Source organism: Saccoglossus kowalevskii, chromosome 7, assembly GCF_978046115.1.
Source record: "Saccoglossus kowalevskii chromosome 7, keSacKowa6.1, whole genome shotgun sequence".
Lineage (NCBI taxonomy): Eukaryota > Metazoa > Hemichordata > Enteropneusta > Harrimaniidae > Saccoglossus > Saccoglossus kowalevskii.
Window position 1 is genome coordinate 20,624,817 of NC_140647.1, and position 20,155 is coordinate 20,644,971.

The following is a 20,155-nucleotide window of genomic DNA, read 5'->3' on the forward strand; positions in this document are numbered from 1 at the left end:
TTCACGTTGTTGTGACAATTGATTCACCCCGTTTCGTTGTATTTGTTGCACGAATTTTAAAATAACTACTGAACTGCCCGTTTACAAACAACTTGTTACCTCAATTTGGAAGTGGCGGACAAATTATAACAACCACAAATAGCAGTCAACATGTTTCCGGTTACTATGTATCTATGCGTGCTGCTTAAGTGACACCCATTGTACATCTCAACAGAAGCGACATACTAAACATTCCAACAGAAACTAAAATTGCTTTCGATATCGAAACCTTAAAATTATATGCTGAGAAGAACGATGTATACTATCGTGTCGATAGAGAGACCACTACGACAGTCGATGGGAAGTGGCTGTAAACGCTGAAGCAGCAGCGAGCCATTTACATGTATCTGATGATATCTGCGCAGCTCCAATAAAATGCCTAGTAGCCTAGTCTGTTTTTCATTAAGATCATTGGCGGATTTTCAACGGCGGGATTATGTTTTTTTGATCTCTTTTACCGGATAAGTTAATTATTCTTGCTGATAATTGCGGAGAATTAATTAATTTCCCGAGAATTAATGTCCCTAATAACCAAAGACGAATTGTTTTGCTTGCTTTCTCAAGTGTCTCTTATGTTTGTCAATTAAAATTGGTGAATCTCCAATTCACGACCGGTTAATCGCAGTGCGTACATTGATAAAAATTCATGGTCGCCGTGAAATCCCGTCATGTCCCGGTAGTTCCTATCTGGTACAATTAATGCTGCGTAGAATGTTTTCATTTCAGTTGTGTAAACTAGACGAAGTAGTTGTAGTTCACATGTAACACTGCCTGTCTTTGAATGTTGAATACGTCATAGTGAAATACACATAACCGTCTTTCAACCTACGGGTGCCGCGGCGTACGCTCTTGGCACAAGAATTTATTGAAATAGAGCTAAATTATTCCTTGTGATTGAAAGTTGAAGTATTCGAAATAAATTTTGAATTCTGAAAATGTATTTTGATTTTGACTTCTGATTTTGTATTATCGTATGACAAAACAGTCATTGTTTAGAATAAGTTCGGTTACTGACCCTTATTATTTATTTGGACTATGGCATTTTGAGATGAATCTTCACTCACTATTGACAATTTCAATTATTCGTTTTGCTTATAATATACATAGTTTATGCGTTTAGGCTCTTGAGTCGAAGTTTCCAATTTACGTGTTCGTAGCTGACTCATTCACTCCAATGTTTAAAGGCAGTTAAGTTATCTTTTACAGATAACGAGCATATACGTGAAAGTCCCGGCCTGATACATTTCCTGTAACACTCAAGTATTGTTGGTACTCATCAAGAAACATTACCGTATAATAGTCCGACGTGGGTTCATAATGTACAATACTTGTCATGTCGTTAAAAATCGAACAATAGTTCACATGTCAGTATCTTTGCTTTTCCCTATTTGTGTAGCATATAAACATATGCAATTATGTGGGAATATAGCAAACAATAGGTTCAATGCCATGTGTATAAAGAGCGTAAATGCCTACACTCAAACGTTATTACTCTGTAATAAAAATATATATACAGGATGTTTCATAAAAGAAATTCACGTCACGGGATAGACCCTGACAGTGCCGATTCACTAAACTATGTAAACAAAAACTACGCAATGTTTAACCCAATTGTGTGGTATTATGTTGTCATTTCTACTGAGCGTGTCGACTGTAAAGTTTCATTCGGACTGAAAAATCGTGAGAGGTAGTATCGCGATTTGTATAATTTAGTTTACATACATATAACTGATCTTCCATACGGAATATATATTATATTAGTCGGCAGTCAACAACTATTGTATACCTACTTATCGTAATTAGGGTTGGTAAGTTTTTCTTTTTTATTCTTAAATTGGCTTTGATAACAATTATCGATTCATTGTTGGAAATTTTAGCGTATGTGCTACAGGGAACGGCTTAAGTGGTATCTGCGACAATTGCTTTATCATTCGGCACTCCCTCTGTTATTGTACAGTGTTTTCAGGCGTGGAAATCACATCAAATGGAGGCAGTGACATAAGCGATTCCTAAGCGATGTTTCTACAATGGGTATGTATGTTTTCCGAGGGGTACAACTACTGATAGATGAAACATTTTATAAAATTTCCCACTAGCCATATTTTACCTTTGATTAGAAATGTTGGGGTATTGTCAAAAAATAAACTGCGACCAGCAGACTATACGGATACGATCTGTATTAAGGCGTTCATTGTCACTCAGTCAATCGTGGACTTGGCAAGGAGACTCATTAACACCGAATTCGAAATCAAATCATTATTCATGTTCATGATATGTACCTTTCGACCAATACCCGTGTGTGTACATGCACTCTATATTCGTTCAAAACACAAATCAGTGACATTCTTTCCTTCAAATAGACGAATCATTACAGCAAAACGCCATAAAGGGTACGATACTAGCTAACAGTTGTATATACCTCCCAAATTACGTGATAACGAACTACAAACGCGCTTATCCCACTACATTTGAGTTACAACAGGTGCTACAGTTACAATATAGTGCGTGCTAGTAACCCTAACCTATCCTTGATAGAATCATTGAAAGAGACACTGTTGATTCTTTATTGCCATTTTAGGTTGAATGCAGATATTATATATATATAACAGTTATGTGAGTTTCCTGTTCTTTATACTTCAAATTACCTCAATGTGTTTTATTATGACCCATCACCACTCACAAAAACACATTCTCCAATATCAGTCCTGTCATGATTCAAAACATTGTCACACACCCGTCTTCATGTGACTACGCTTTCAGGCCATATAGGATTCCAGTGATCTGACATAGCCTCTGGATATCGTTGGCAAATACTAATTTTCTAGTAACTTTCATATAACGTCGCCGTGGCCATTCCCATCGGGGAGATAATAGGTGGATGATGAAGTCAGATTATAAAAACGTGGACCAAACAAAAAATAGCCCAGATAGCGAACTTGTTAAATGCATGAATTAAACGAAACGAAAGGAAATATACACGTTATATGGTTGGCCAGACGCTGTATTTTTTGTTTGTTTCCGTTCACATTCTTGGCATTTTTTACTTAACTTGAGCTGCCAGAGTACATTTTAACACCCCATAATTATTGTCGAATTTTTAATTGTGTAATTTGAATAATAAGAAGTCCAACGTTACATAATTTTTCAGAACTTCAGCATGTCCAGGGCGAGTGTAGGTTTGTTCAGATAGGGGGCGCACGCAGACAATGACGCCATTACAGCATTTTATTGTAGGATGTATGTGTATGAGTAACGACGGATTTAGGGTGCGTTACCTGTGTGAGTCCACTAATGATGACACACTCAATCTCAATAGCAGAAAATGACTGTGTGCGTTCGTTTAATTTGCGCTCATTCCGAATTTAGGAAGCAACTTAGGAGAGAATTGGTGAGTTATTGAAGTGTTTGTTTTGTAACATCACACATGTAGTATTACGAACGTTCACAAGGAGAAACACGTTTGAGTCAAGATTGTTATACGCACAATGAGCCATATATGTGTTTACATTGGTTACTGATAGTGGGTTTTGATTGTGTCACAGGGCCAAATATTGATATTTACTAAGGGGGAAATTACGGACACTGTGACGGTTGAAGTGAAAACAACGTCACGCTACACTCCAACGTACCTCAGAGTCCTATAGTAGTCTGAGAATGTACTAGTACATAGTAAGTAGTACAATGACTCCGCCTGAGTAGACTCAAATAGTACGTGCCCCTGTGCTTCACAGCATGTGGCGGTGTCCCGTTCAAAATGGATTACCTATATTAGAGGTATTTTAGAGATCACTGATACTAAACCTTTTTTCTACATTACATCGGATTAGTGACTGTCGGATTAAGTCATAGACCTTAAAAATACAAGTTAATCATGTAGTGGCATTCGTTCAAGATAGGCAGAGAAAACCGGTGCAGCAAAATGTGACGTCTGCACTTTTCATAAAGCCAAAACCGGATGCTATTCAGCGCGAGGTGCGTATTTGGTGATATTCATGAACAAACCGATGCAAACGCATTTTATTTATTTAAATTTGTTTTTCATTTTTTATTGTTCCATCAAAAGTTGACCTAAATATCAAAGTCTCAACAGTACGTGTGAAATAAACTCCCTTTTATTTCTTACTTTACTTAAAAAAACATACAACAATACATAACACCGTAGTTATGTTACTAATAATTATAACATAACTTTAACTAAAATCCACCGAGTATTGTATAGTTAATATCTTGCATCTTAATAACTTGCGTATATATATATATATATACATAGTTTTGACGTTGAGCTTCCAAAGACTATATATCTATTTTAATTAACGAACAATGCGATTCGGTGTTCGATCACTATGCCCCATTACCACTCTAATATATCCCGTGACTTATAAACCTCTTTGATGCCAATGAATGGTGTCAGAAATAGTTTTGGTTCCGATACCCATTAAAAATTACATTGCGTTGTATTCAAGGCCATCGCGTTGTATTAACTGACAAAATGTATACTAGTACTTTGTTATACAATTTATACATGTCTACAAAAGTGCAAAGACCTTGCGTCTCTGTGTTAACAATTGTACTTGCTGAACGAAATGAATTGCACCGGAATTTGAATTGCAACAACGTTCACCCCTGTGTCTATAACGCACCTTATTCGGTAACACTTCACATTAGCACACAGTCGTCAAGGTAACAAAACAATCCGGCCGATGACAACATCATTGTATCAAAAGAGAAAGTCCACAATTTGAAAGTACCAAGAGTCAGTCGATGTTTTAGTTTCCTGTCGACAGTAATTATATTTGCGGACTTGAATTCTAAACGCATTGGTTGCACGAAAACAGGGTACGCCAATGACAGCCGTAGGGGGCGGCGAACTGAATATAAACGATATGTTAATTAAGATCGACAACACTGTATCGACTTGGTTCATTATTTGTTTTTGGGCACTCCAAAGGTAAACCGTCTATCAACGGACAACGAGACTGTGTTCACCTTTGTTACAAACAAAAAACTTGACCCAGCCGCTAATCTGCATGACATAGTCTTTATCAGGTAAATTATTTTATAGCTACTGTTTTCCTTTGAGTGACCACCAACCGATTGTTTTTCAGTCTTCTTTATACAGTGTTGCTGTATACCTGCAAAGTATGTTTACGTAATCAATGGCAGGACAGAGTCCAGTTCCTTTCCTGCGTGACAGAGTGTAACACGTATATACTAGCCAACGTGTTCGTGTCCCGAGGTTTGCGATATAATCTCTTCGTAATACTTGTACATTGTCTGATTAGATTTCGTACATGGACGGATACGAAATGTGACACGGTTCGTGTGGAATTAATTTACCTACTAGAATCGCCGGCTTCAAGTCTGTATGTATTTTACATTCATGACCGTAAACCTGTGGGGTAGAATGCACCAGGTCCGTTCAGAATGGTTCGATGTTCTCGTCCCCGATTCTCCATCATTGTAAGCGCCTATCTTTCCTAATAACTGCCCGGGGACTTCATTTCAGATCCATGTACTGATCAATGTAGTTTGGATGCAGATGTAGTATGTTTCGATTAATCGATAATTAAAAATATAATAACCACTGCATAATTAATTGTCAATATTAATATGTAAAGGTGAGGGTCGTCACTTCCATGGCAACGGCTTTGACGTGACTCAGTGAATGTCATATTTCAATAATAATATCCTGGTTTTGTTTTGTTTTATCTTTAGAGTTCACCCACTGCCTGACACCTGTTGAATAACCAGCGTACTAAGAGACTACAAGGCGAAATTTAAAAAGCCAATATGGCGGACTTTATGGAGAAATATCACGTAAGTTTTGCTTGTGCTCTTTCAGTTAAAGGGCAGTAGTCGTCGCGATATAGGACTCATAGCGACGTATATAACGCGTGTAAAATACATTGTTTATTTACATGAAATTCGAACACGCGCCGTGCGACGACCACCTCGCTTCAACTGATTTTTAACGGGTATCACATAAACAATAAATTGACAGACGTTGTACGGTGGAAAGTGTGGATAAGAGCGTTTGATTGAACTAATGTGCAGATGATCTGCCGCTGTTGAATTGCCCAATTCGATAATGTAGCCATTAAATAAACGTTTTAACACCGCGGTGTTGAATAGTTATCCCACTAACACACGCGGGGATGTGTTCCTGGTGTTGTTGTGCATACTAATGACGTAATTACTTCTGATTCATGCGTCTTGCGTTTTGTTGTCGGCCGTTGGTGACCCCTTTACATTATCTCGTAAATTACAACTTTTGTCTAGCCTACATTTCTTTGTTGAGTTGTAGCTCATATATATAAACGTCGCTGTGCGTATATACAGATAGCCGACAATTATACCGAGTTGCATGCTCCCAACATGTCCTTAATATACGTTAAAAATCCACTTACGAACACACTAAACATTTTACATTAATTCACACCTCGAACTGTAATCTAGCCAAGACTTTAACGTCAACGTCTAAGTTTGTGACCCAAAGCACACCATGACATTCACAAGTAGTTGACTTTTGTTCATTTCTTGTATGCGGCAACCGACACCACCTTAATTTGATCTCAAAAGCGTTCCACACAATTGTGGATTATTATTTTAGGCCGAATTTGAGAGTCAGTTTAAATGTCATACCACAGGTCACATAGCAGCGCCGGTCTAGCACACTATCGTGTTGAACGATTAAATTACTGCCATATAGACATAGTTGTCTTTGTATTTTATAAGTATATATGTATTAAGCTGTACTGTGTTTAATGTATATTTAACGGCAGTGTAAACATTCCTGTCAAAGTCGCACTGAAACCTGACCGTGTGCGATGTTATGTTCACTCGCAACTTCGACTGTGTGAATATAAACTACGCTGGAATAGCGATGTAGTACGCTTCCCTCAATGACAGAGGAGCTGTTCAGTTGAGTCGTACGCTGTCACGTTAGTCGAACACTGAAGCTATATATGGTTGTCATTGTGGAGAAATCGCCAAGCGTGATATTGCCAAAACAATAGTTACTTAGCAACAAGATACACGTATCGGCTCACTTGAGTCATGTGTTTCTATTTTCTGAACCTCCATTCTGTCAAAACGATTAGATTAATTAATATCAGTTCTAATTTACAGTCGGACATGCAGTCTTGAAATGTGACGGGTCGAGCTGTTCAAGGACGCGAACGTTGTTTAGCAGCTGATCTACCCAGTGACACAGTGGCGGATCCAGCAAAATGTAATGGGGGGTCCAAGCTTCCCTTAAGAAATACGGAGCGTAAATCGCAGAGAAGCTATGCGTAATCCAGATGATATGAATCGTCATGCGTTTGGGGGCAGGCCCCCCTGGATCCGCCACTGCAGTGACACACAATAATAACAACAGTATCGTCAATAAAGCCATCGGTGCTATACTTGTAATGGGTATTCTTTACATATCCACATTCAATACCGCTAGGTAACTCGGGAATTGTATATACTCGTCGCTATGGGTCGATTATTATATATGTTGAGCGAAGACTAGGTTAAACTATCAAGAATATTACTTACTGGTTTGTGTATTATTGTTGATGATTATAGCCTAACTAACTAGCAGAGAAAAAATCATATGGGCGAATACTCGCGTGGTAATGCTAGAGCGCCCTCATTTTTTCAAGTTGTTAACTGTTTGTCTTGGGATTCACAATGAAAATACCACGATAGCATCTAGTACCCAAGGGACCATACTGACCCAAACACCTATGGCTACTGGTATATGATAGCAAGTTTTTTTCAGTAACTATGATTACAGAGTGGCATTTAGACTGGCGCAGTCGGGGCGATTAATTTGTTTTTGTAGTTCAAATAAAATACAAAAACTCGCGAAATGGAGCTGTTAGCGCGAAATCCCTGTAACTGTGAAATCACCCCGACTCGGGGTAATTTCGCGCTAACACCTCCATTTCGCGATTTTTTTTATTGTATTTAAACTACAAAAACAAATTAATCGCCCGACTGCGCCAGTCTAAGTGGCAGCATACTCATTGAATTATTTTAAAAGTGCCTATATTTCAGAGTGCCTATATATCTTCCCATTTTGGTCACTTTCCACTCTCTCCTCCCGTCATTCTCGTGTTAAAGCAATTGTAACGGCTATTATATTCAATGCCAATTCAACCAAGTTAATGCACAGTTTTTTGTATGAATGACAATGAATCTGGACTTGTTCAAGTCTGTTTTCAAAAGCGTGCATCAACGCAGTGTCACGATGTACACATGTTTTAACGTTTGTCGACTTGATTTATTATTTGACTTATTTAGCTGCGTTGTGACAATGGCGTTATACAATCGCCATAGAAGTGAACCGATTCTTTTGATGTTTACTCGGGTCGGGCGTGCCTGAATGACACACTGAGTTGCCTATATGGACAACAAACATTGTCAACATGTCTGTAAACACTCGCTGGAAGCTACTCATGCAGAATGGATTCCCAAACCAACATGGATAGTGAACTCGTTTTGTTTCGAGCATAATCCAGTCTTTTCAAGTAACTGTGTCGAAAGAAACCAATAAATACCACCATACACCGCTGGAAAGCTATGGCAACTCTAGTCGATTTCAACTCCGGGTTTGACTTGGCTAAAACACACATTTTTTCTCTGCACAATGTATGTATACTAAGTATAAAAATAGAAAATATACTAGTGGTGTCCCATCATTCAGAATAACATTGGTTTTCAGTTTATTAGTCACAGTGTATCGCTTAAGAAACAAATGTACGGATCACGGTATCGTGACGTCCAGTTTTTACTTCACGAAAAACGAAAACGCTGTTGTTTTTTCGAGCATTTTTTTTTAAAGAGCGCCCTCGAGTGTGCTACTGCATAATATTTAAATCGATGAGAGCAGGGCACACGTTCCCAGGCAACGGATCCTGGGCATACTGTTCAGCTTCATTTACTGCTTTAGTGGAATAATACCAGAACTAAATGATTGATGGTAATTGCATTATCGGTTGGCGATCAGCATCCGAGTTTTGTTGCGCAGATATAAATGCACACATTATTGTGACTGTACTAGATGTTATTACGTCACGGTATGTATGCATGTGTGCAAGTTTGCTGCCCAAATAAGCTTGCATTTGCACCTAATATGGATAGCGTGCATGACTCATCTAGTGTAAACGCTAAAAAATATGCATTGGTACAAAATAACCAATCAATATATCTGAAATAGGAACATGCCACCTCCACTCTCTGGCATAATACAACAGTGGTGATATATCGAGGTGATAAATTACCTAAGCTACTGGTCAGGAAATCATAAACCACACTACACATTCACGTCATTATATTGATTTAAAGGTCACGGTGACATTGATGTATGTGTCAGCATAAAGGAAGGGCAGGGAAACGCCGTGTTTATGAATTACATTGTTCACCATTCTCGAGCTGTCGGTGGTGTTTAATGGATAATTAAAAAATACGAGAATCAACATTTCATCACGAATTCAGATAAAAAAAAAGTAATAGCGCTCATATATCCTTGTACTCTATGATGTGGCTAAAAGTAGCAGTGTGTATAACTTTGAGTGTATTTGGGCATGTTTAAATAATTTCTTATATAATAGGAATGATTTGGTGGCTCGCATACAATCTCCTGGTTAATTTTTGGTGTTATTTTTCAATAAAATATTATATGAGCGTATAAATGCCAAAACCCTGGTTACCGCGAAACACATATTCTTTCTTGTTTCGTGGTTTAGCCAGTTTTTGCGGTATCCTGGCATTCGCCATTTATACACTCAAATAAAATTATATTTTATTGAGAAACACACACACACACACACACACACACACACACACACACACACACACACACACACACACACACACACACACACACACACACACACACACACACACACACATAAAAAAAAAACAAGTTTTGGCCGCACACAAAGCAGGACCAGTATTCGTTCTTCGGTGTGTTTTTTTTATAAAGATGCAATATCGAACGAAAATTTTTCACATATACTTTACGTTGTTTCTTCAATCCATAATGCTATTGAGTGAATACATTGTCGTTAGTATATATAGCTTAAACCCCTACCTTAATTGGAAATCGGATCACCCCGCCATTGCGAGACCGCCCTCCCACTGTAGTCATGCGTGGTGTTAACTCATAAAACATGTAGTCGTGTTTTATTGATAAAAATGATGAATTACTTTCACGTGCCACCGACCACTGTAATGTCCCAATTGTATACAGCTGACTTCACATTGGAATCAGGCAGGTTATTCTGAAACGTTTTCGTTGGAGTCAGGAAACCTCCGATTAAAATCAACTAACCAGAAATTGAGAAGTGATCATGGAGTCTCCAGTTAATTAGCCTGTCGATTTGCTATTAGCAATGGCATCGATGTATCCAGCGGCTTCTCTTCCTGTGTCTAACCTATGGAATGGCGAATTACATTGAATATATTCATTGATACGTTCCCTCCCGGGAATTTTACAATAAAGACCAATGTTATTGTACAGCAACCCGTATTATTCTTTTGATAAATTCTTCTCGTCATGTCGAAAGATACTATTGCAAATTATGCTTTCCTTAACTTATATAACTAGTTCGTTTTCTCCTGGGACATTGCTCAGACTGTTCAGTAATGTTTGCTTTTCTGTATTAAATATGTGAGCTTATTTTTATAAATATTTTTTCTGTTATTTTACCTGTAAGTATTTTTGTCAAAATCGCCCACTCCGGCCAAATTATAGTGAATGACCCTGATCCTTTGCTGCTGGTTCAATTCAGCAATTTCTGACATTTTCCAATTGAGTGAATTCTGTTTACGACAACAGCTACGTAATAGTTTATCCAGGGCCGACATTGTCCACTTGACCAGTAATGCACCGTACAATACTGCGCTTATGTCGTCACTCAGCAGCGATTCAGATCAGTTCAAACCAAATTGTAATGAATGAATCAGTTGTTATATTCTGGGGGAATCTGTCTCTGTTTTTGAAAGATACAATCAACGAATAAAAACGTGTTCTAATCAAATACAACAAAGAATTCTCAAACAGATGCATAGTATTTCTTGTTCGAACACGTAAACTTAAAACAAATGGGTATGTGATAGTACGTTTTTTTATTGTATGTGCCCAATACCCGATTGCGGTTTGTATTGGGGAGTCAGAATTTAATAATTATATTGTGTTCTCTATATACTCTGTACTCCGTACTGTGACGTTGTCATGGTAACAAACAGCCGCTGATTATTAGTGTCGCCATAGCAGCGGGGTGGTTTTGTTGTGCTGATAGTGTAGATGCGCCAATCAATTTACATGCGCGAGCCCATAGAGAGGCTACGAGGCGTGACAAGCTGGCGTTCGAACAAACATAGTCAACAACATCGCTCCTAGATTGCCATGGACGTAGACAGCTAATACAGTAGAAACTATAATCAGCAGCAAGAGATTCAGGATGGCTAGCAAAAGGAACTTCGTGAGGCCAACACGTTCGTTTTCACCGATTTTGTCCTCGCTTTTAAAAGAGGCCAGGGTGGTAAGATCAATAACAGTAATTATCGTCTAATGTGTTGTCGTGAAATCAATGTGTTGTTCCTGCGTTTGTATACCTTTGGTCGTATATTACACATCATTTGGTCTTTGTTTTCAGTAACTGGACGTCAGGGAGTACGCCAGTGTTCGTGCTTGTGTAGCTGATTAGTGTAAATTAATTTCAAGCATGTAGGAAGTATGTAGGAAATGCTAAATTTCGCATGAATGGTCAGGCAAACACGCTGTCATAGCATTTCACATAACGATATTGCCTTACTGCGATATAGCTTTATAGCTCAAAGCGTAAGGCTACACTATACAGATTCAGCAATCTCCGCCGCACATAAGCGCCATTCAAGGTCGTCGTTGCTGTATTTACGTTTAATTGAAACTCTTGAAACGATAACGTAAAAGAATACTTTTTTTATTATTTACTTCCAGTGTAGTTACGTTTATTTAATCGCAGCCTGGGGTCTGTGGCTCGCTGATCCCAGTAGCGTGCCCTCTATGCCCTCGCACATAATCCTCAATGAATGTTTTACCCGTTGTCTTTATTCTAGAAGGTTTAAAAACCTCGCCCAATATCGCCGCGATAATGGAAGGCTCAATCCGTTGTGGGATACGATGTGAGACATGCATGTTAATGGTCTCGCCTGACATGGGTTTAACACCATAAGACTGGATTTGTATTTGCTAAATGGTGCGAGAACACGGCTTTCGTTGTCTTTGTAGTCATTTGCAAGTACCCTTGTATACTTAGGCATGTGGTCTTCTTTCTTTCAGACTCACCCCGACGAAATGAGAGGAGCCTCCCGCCAGAAACAAAATGCCCTAATGCATAAACAGATCAGCACATTTGAAAAGCTAGTTCAGCATGGCATGTCAAAGTTTTCTAAAGATAAACTGCATCGTATGCTCACAGATCTTGTTCCCATTGATACCAAGGTGACCTCTTTTGGTGAACTGAAACAATTGGTCGAAAATGTGGGAAAGACGGGTTCGTACAGTGACGGGGTCACTGTCGCGAAATATTTTACGGCATTTTTGAACGACATTGAATATTTGAGAAAAATGAAAGCTCATTTTGACGAAAGAATTTATTCTGTGCTTTATGAATTTTACTACGACCCCGTCGTGGAAGACGTTATTTCAGTGAAAAGGGACATGGGAACGAACGCAAAACATTCTAGGCGAAAAGCCGAAATTCTGAGAAGACTGAATCAGGCGCAAAATTTACCCGGCGTGCCTTCTTTCAATGAGTTGGCAGAGGAAAGTGAAAATCTGTCTCTCGCAATGGCGGAATTAAAAGATTTAGATCAACAATGGCAAATGCTTCTAGACGATGACGAAGTGGACGGCAATCTATTTGACGACGAAAGCTCACAGGAACTACTTTCGTTCGCCAATTACAATCATTTCGAGCACGTATTCAGATTTGTGCCGGATGTGCTGCTGAAGAGCTACAATGCAATTGAACTAGCGAAACGGTGGTTGGTCTCCGCCGAGAAAATTAACAATATGTTATATAAGGAGAAGCGAGTCAAAGATAATGGCACGGCAGACGATAACGCGAAGCTTGATGATGAGGGACAAATATCGGTTGACAAGTATGTCGATCTTGAGGATCCTCGTAACCATGACAACATGGACTCTGGAAACGAGGCTGGTGATGAAGAAGATGATGATAATAATTCAGTAGCAATATCGAATGACTCGGAAAACATCAGTGACATGATTCACGAATTGGAAAAGCGTCTTCGCGACCTTATTCGGAGCATTAACCGGCACGAGGACGATTTACAAGTACACCAGGATGACCTGGAGAGATTAATTAATCGCGAAGCGCGAGTTGGACAACTGGCCGGACATCTTGAAAAAACGGTGACGAATAAGGAATCTATACTTGTTCGGATACAACAGGCGAACGAGCAGAAAGACGAACTAATGGACAAAATTAGGAGAGTGAAAAGAGACTCAGTCCAGTATCGAGACTTGTATGGAAAATTGGCAAAATTGGACGAAAATCTGACCGAACTAGAATATTCTTCTCACTATCATAATTATGAGCACAATATATTGGTTGGTGATCTGAACGTTGAATTGGAAGTACAGCCAAGTATGATAAGGTAAGACATTCACAGTGAATCTCCAAACTCACTGCACCATACGCCGACTTTGATTCCAGTGATCTTGGTAATTTTTCGGAGGTTAAATTTTTAGCAAAATTAAATTTTGGCAATTTTCTAATCCTTTCTAATGTACCCCGTTGCTGGGATGCTTGACAGGAATGTTTACGGTGGGAAAGACTTATTATAATAAGTGCATTCCCCTCTCACGGGGTTTCAATGGAATGATGTTTTCAACTTGACTGACTTCTGGAGTTCTTTTGTTCGACACACCGCGAGTAGAAACTATTTAGTAAAATCCGATGATAATATGCTCTGTACTCTGTGTTCACGTCTATTACTCGGTGCTGACAGGCAATTTATTGAGGTTAGCAAGGCTTATTGTCGACTATTACTAGACTTAAGTCATTGTCAAAATACTAGCCGATGAAGCTACGTTTTCAGCTACTGTCCATCTCTCCCTTTTATATTTCATTTGGATAGATCAGGTCCAATACTTGTAATATATTACTGATAGAATGAAATATTCGCCAAACAAATCATTTTATATTTCAATAAAGCTGCTATTTCACTATGGTTTTTAAAGCTGTGGTTAGTTGCCATGGTGATACTTGCGTATGTGAGCATGTAGCACAAAAGTACATGTAAATCATCGTTATATAGTGTTCCAGCTTTCAGCCGCTCTGTCACCGCTCCATTATTAAATATTATTTTAGTACGTTTACAAAAAAACGCGGCAGTAATGATTTGGTCTTATATTATCCTGTCAATGCCTCGTACCGATGTCATATATCGCCATGGTTTCGGCATAACATAATTTAGAATAACAAATATAGAAGGTGAAACGAACAAATACATCAGACCATATTTCACAAATATCACGTGGTCGAAAGCATTTTGAAATTATGAGAAATCGACCACAGCTTGCAGTGATTCGATCTGAGCTTATATGCACATGCGAACTCTTTAAAAATTAAAATCGATATTAAAATCTTAATACCAATAATAATTATATTGAGTGGTTGTAATTACGCAATCCATGTATTTAAATGTCGCTGGGGTTTAAACGGAAAATAAACAAGTGATAATTTAACATCATTAATTGTAATTATGCTGAATATACCGGAAAACATATCGTGAGGCTGTCGTAATCTTTCTAGGCATTCAATCATAGTCACAGTGAAGGACATTTTTGTTAGGTGATGATCGGTTGGCGTTATGTATATACTACCATAATAACACTTCGATTTCATACTAAATTTAACTGATATATGGCTGTCAACGCACTGTAACACGTTCTCATTTTGCCAAGATTCCGCTTTGTAGGAAATTACACATAATATCGCCATGGACTTGGTAAATTGTAATACCAATTTAATTAATTAATTAATTGATTATTCGGAAATAACAACTCAGGGAAATGTTCTCTGTGGCTTCTTTTCATCTGTAATACGCTTTGTTGGTAATTAATGAAATACATATTAGACAACCATTCCAACAGAAGCTTGTCAACAGCACAGAGTTAACTCCGACGTAGATGCAATCTGTGTCAACGCGTGTGTTGACGGTAAATCGGTCGTACAATGTTTTACCGCGGCTAGACGCTAGTTACTTTAAGCGGGTTGCCTGTTACACATCGCTCGAGACATTTTATAGGTATCTGCAGTAAAAAACTAAGTATTTTCAATTGCATGAAATACTAATAAATTACGTTGACCGTGTTAAGCCCCAAGGAACGACGGTTTTGTACGACGTGTTGTCGCGGCGAATTGAAGGGGTGCTCAAACAATTACGATCATTTTGTAAATACCATTCTAGACTAGGCGTGGTGCTTTGAACTCGTGTACCATGTCATAACCGGGTTACGGCATATAAACACGGAAGTCGTTGAACGCTCACTAGCCAATTCATTAAGACAGCTGTGGTTAACCTATCTTGCTGTGGGGGGGGGGGGGAATACACCAGCTTGGATGTCCCATGGTGACGGTATGAGGTAGTTGTCAATATATAAATTCCATTGTGCATAACTATTACTTTTAAGGATTATAAATTAACACACTGTTTAATGTTGCAAAACTCATCATATACGTTTTGTCCAAAAAGAATAGTTGTTATGGAACTGCCTAAATTTGAGTTTAATTAATTTTATGGAGAAAATTACGGCTATAAAACATTTGTTCTGTCGATTAGTCGCCTTAGGTGAATTTTCATTTCGAACGTGAAAAAAACGACGTTGTGATCAGAACCACCATTATTACTCCCATGATCCATTGCATGAAATCACAAATAGTTTAGACTACTGTTACAATTGTAATCGCCGGGAATCAAAATTATTTTTATTATTAAATTTACATATTGCCATAAATCACCTCGTTAGTTACGAGTTCACTAGTTGGAATCAAGGCCGTGACCCCAATGGATTTGGTGGCGTTGAAAAAAATGTTAATAACGTTAATCTATATACAGCCTGTACATAATCCCTTGGGATTACATTTATCCGTCAAGATAAAAAAAATAGGGTAAATTACGACCTGTGTCGTCTGCTTCTATATAGCGTACTTTCCTGTGCCAGTCTGCATCAAGATGACCCTGAAAACGCATTTAATCTAAGAGAAAGTAGAGAGGACTTATCGCGACTATGGAGACAACTTCACAATGGAACAGACTCAAAGGCTCCTGTTACGTTTTTCGTGTAGCACATTTTCACACAGTGGATGTAATCAGGCAGAAAAAGCAACTCAAGCAGTATATTGATTTTGAGGTCGACTATTCTAACGAGTTCCTCTCGCTTATTGTCTCTTCAAAGCAAGAAAATAAAAACACACAATTGACAGTGGATTAGTTTTTTTTAGGATACACAACAATGGCGTTTTAGTACAGGGATGCGACAAACCCCCAAATCGAATTTCCGCCCGAGGAGCTGCGCAGGATGAAATTAGTTGGCATTGGGAGCTGTGTCATGGTTACTGTTATTTCTTATCAACCCTCTTAAATAAAATCGCTAATATGATGTAGTGCTTCATTCGCTATTCTAATGAATGCAATCTAATACGGCTGCTTGAATATTGATTGAATCGCAAATGAGGTACAACATACTGTGACGTAAACCTATTTGTGGTTGAATCGATTTAGAGTTTTCTCATTATAGTCCTTGGACATTTCTTGATAACGTATGAAAAGAAACCGAAATTCGATAAGCTAAACAGTTTATGATAGAAGACATGTAATTATATCGGTAATATGGGGAAGATAACCATACGTCACTGCCCCTCCATTTTACGTACCGTTTGCGTGAGTGATTGGATATGAACTGTTTATTTTACCGAAATACATATTATAAGGCACTATGTATTCACACCTAAAAGCAATACATCGTCTTTATTGCCGGGTATGTTTTATTGTGTATAAGAACCCCGGGGTCGATCAGTGATGATGGAGCTGCAAATATGGCGACGGCGGCGCATCAGAGACGTTTGTGTTGACATGATCAATACGTTTACAAGTAATGGTGTTTATTTTAGTCTCGATGGCAACATAAGAATCTGTCTCCACTCAGTGCACTGCATATCTACATTTCCATTGAATCAACATACCTATTTCCTGACAATTGATAACATTCCATTTAGCGTGTTTGTTTAAATCTGTCAAATGCATGCAGGCATGTGCCTTTGTTAATTTCAGTAGTTCTGATCGCAAAGGTGTTTTAGTGTCGATCACGTGGATTTCGAACTTTCGCTGGGCGGCAATGTTATTTCCCATGATGCAGTGCTTCACACAGGGTGGAAACATTCACAACTCTCACTCCTTCGTGTCCGAATTACTATTTAAGGGAATGTTATCGCTTTCAATGTCACTGACCCAGTTCCATGGCGTTACGCAGATCACAATCGTATTTGGGAGCCGGGCGCCCTCATACATTCGAATAGTTCAGATTGGTATCACCAAATGCTGTTAATTTTTTTAAATAAAAAAAAGTATAAAGAAAAACAAAATAAATTTTGTTCTCTGTTTCTTTGAATGCCTTTTCCAGTGTACACGATGTCAACACATTGTTAATTTGATAAGATCCAGCATTGCAGTGTATGTCCCTTTACTTAACAGTGTGTGTTGTTCTTTCCTTAGATTTGTTGGGGATGTGCAGGACAAGATTAATCAGCTTCAAACTTGGCTATTGGAGAAAAAATCGGAGAAGCGTCGGGTGGAGAAGGAACTGGTACTTTTAAGGAATAGTACCGATGACGTGGGTCGTAGTCCTATTGAAACGGATCCGTCACGCCCTACATCATCTGAACTTGAGATGTTACGACCCAAGACGTCGGATACCGTCATCATCTCGCGGGCAGATCCGAAAACGCGGACGCGCCCGACAGCGGGTGGTAATAGTGACCCCGACAAATTGAAGCTTGACGCGAAGGATGCTGGGAACGGTGAGTTGCGACCCAAACCAAAAATACACCACCGCAAAACGGAGAGTGGTGGGGGCAACCAAAAAGATAGCCCAAAGCTTTCAAATAACAATGATACAAAACGAAGAAACGAAAATGTAGGGGACAATACCATCGATAAAACATCTGCTGCAGCTCCAAAATATTCTACTTTTTTAACTGACAATACCTCCGAGATATCAGATACGATAGAGTTTACGAAAGCACGTGTACATCCGAGAAATCAGAAGCCAGAAGATATCGGAAAAAGTCAAAGAACTAAAGTTTCTCCCCCAGCGAACACTTCACAACCGCGGCGTGGTAGTCGAATTCCGGTGCGTTCGTGACAATGGCTGGACCCGATTTCTGAGACAGTTATTGTAACCATAAACTTTGAAGACGAAAAGCGGGAAACAGCTATTGTTTATGTATGGCTGTCCAGATCAGAAAGTTGAACATAAACGATTTTAATTCTCATCACTTGAGGGCGTTCTACACTGGTTTTATAGGTTATGATCCCAGTGATGGAGTCCAGGTGTTTAAACTGAAGAGTAAACACATGTGCCAAAATTTAAAGTTGGTTTTGGCAACATTGAAAGTAATCTAAAATGTACTAAAAACTGAAGCATGTCTATTTATGTGGGTGTCTTATTTGTTACAATAGCATAGACAAAAGTTTACTACGAATACAGGGATTACATATCTGGCGCATGTATACGCGTAATAGTTGTGATATGAACACCGACCGTGAATGCCAGGATAACAATTCTCCCTAATACGACAAAGAAAAAAACAAACAAAAAACAGAACTGAGATTTTGCAATCTCGCATACCCGAAAACGTGGTACTCGTACTAGTATGAGTGAAATATATCGCCTCAAACATCACTATCCACGTAAAGAGCGTTTTGTTATCTGTAATCCGCTTCACACTTACACACGCCTGAAGCATGTTGGTGGAAACACCCCATCTGTGTGGGGGAGTTTATGAATGACTTTGCGAGAATCCTGGCGTGTATACCTAACATGGCATGAATTGGGGCTCTTGTGTAGAACAAGCGCGATCTCTCGGGTCACTGACATATATTGGTCTCTCTCTTTTTAAAAGCGGATTGACAATCCTACATATTTACAAGATATATGAGTTGTTATAACTCATGTTTGCCTATATATTTTTACATTAGTGTGTTACGGGGTACAGGGGTATGACAACAGAAGTTAGCAGCTTCTACGATCTAAACAAATAAAACAAGTTTATGAAACTATTTGTGTCGTAATTAGTGTACATGTGTAAACTACCCCCACGTATTCATTTGACAGTGTTCTGTGTTTGTCTTATTTTAACCTGGTGTCGGAACTATGACAAGCGGCGAATGAAGAGCACAATTTAATGTTCAAATCAGCTCCACCGCAGTCATCACGCTGCGTCTAACATGTGACCCATGCGAAATTACGTAAAATTCATTAGTTATGTACATGAAATTCCAACACGCGCCGCTTGACGACTCTGACGTCCGTTGACACACATGTACTACATGCTTTTTTTTTAAATAACATTGTATTGTCTAAATTGTAAATCCAATTAGATTGTGAAAAACGAGATGAATGCGAAAGGTCTGATATGACAACGCCAACATTAAAAGCTTTTAATATGCCTAGAATTGCCAAAAGTATGAGCTCGAATATGTTTATGATTTCGTAATTTACCCTAGTACACAAGTCAGGTTCGAGGTCAGTAATTCCCAATAATTTATTCTGAATATATCTGGAGTTATCCTTTCATCCGTGGCCTACATAATTTAAGTTTCACATAGTTTGTACATAGTTTACATATATTACTTCATTCGATCCGATTCCAACAGCCTGAGAGGCAAAGGCATTAATTATTTACTAATCGATACCAATTATTTATGTTCGTTCGAATCGCGCGATTTGAATTTTTTTCTTGTGGCCGACTAAACGAGCTTCAACTGACGCTGAGGTCGCCCTACATGTGAAGTCACGAAAACACCATCTTCTTATCGGATCTGAACA

At 38.7% G+C, this 20,155-nt stretch overlaps 1 protein-coding gene across 3 annotated transcripts; it reads left to right on the forward strand.

The window, feature by feature from the left end:
- Window positions 1-3,322: 3,322 nt before the first annotated feature.
- Window positions 3,323-19,383, forward strand: LOC100373965 (uncharacterized). 3 transcript variants are annotated; one of them, XM_085501275.1, is made up of 4 exons: window positions 3,323-3,427; window positions 5,755-5,856; window positions 12,356-13,698; window positions 17,821-19,383. In XM_085501275.1, exons 2-4 carry the CDS (start codon window positions 5,830-5,832, stop codon window positions 18,467-18,469), a joined length of 2,019 nt encoding a protein of 672 aa, XP_085357401.1. In that variant the 5' UTR covers window positions 3,323-3,427; window positions 5,755-5,829; the 3' UTR covers window positions 18,470-19,383. The 3 variants fall into 3 exon arrangements, with proteins under 3 accessions (XP_085357401.1, XP_085357400.1, XP_006816832.3); XM_085501274.1 differs by lacking the exon at window positions 3,323-3,427 and adding an exon at window positions 4,951-5,085; XM_006816769.3 differs by lacking the exons at window positions 3,323-3,427; window positions 5,755-5,856 and adding an exon at window positions 11,390-11,576.
- The last annotated feature ends 772 nt before the right edge of the window (window positions 19,384-20,155 follow it).

Bases quoted from the DNA above. Each gene is read 5' to 3' on its own strand.
- LOC100373965 (XM_006816769.3), top strand. From the start codon at position 11,496: ATGGCTAGCAAAAGGAACTTCGTGAGGCCAACACGTTCGTTTTCACCG. The intron at 11,577-12,355 runs GTAAGATCAATA...TCTTTCTTTCAG, and splicing joins TTTTAAAAGAGGCCAGGGTG to ACTCACCCCGACGAAATGAG. The intron at 13,699-17,820 runs GTAAGACATTCA...TTCTTTCCTTAG, and splicing joins GTACAGCCAAGTATGATAAG to ATTTGTTGGGGATGTGCAGG.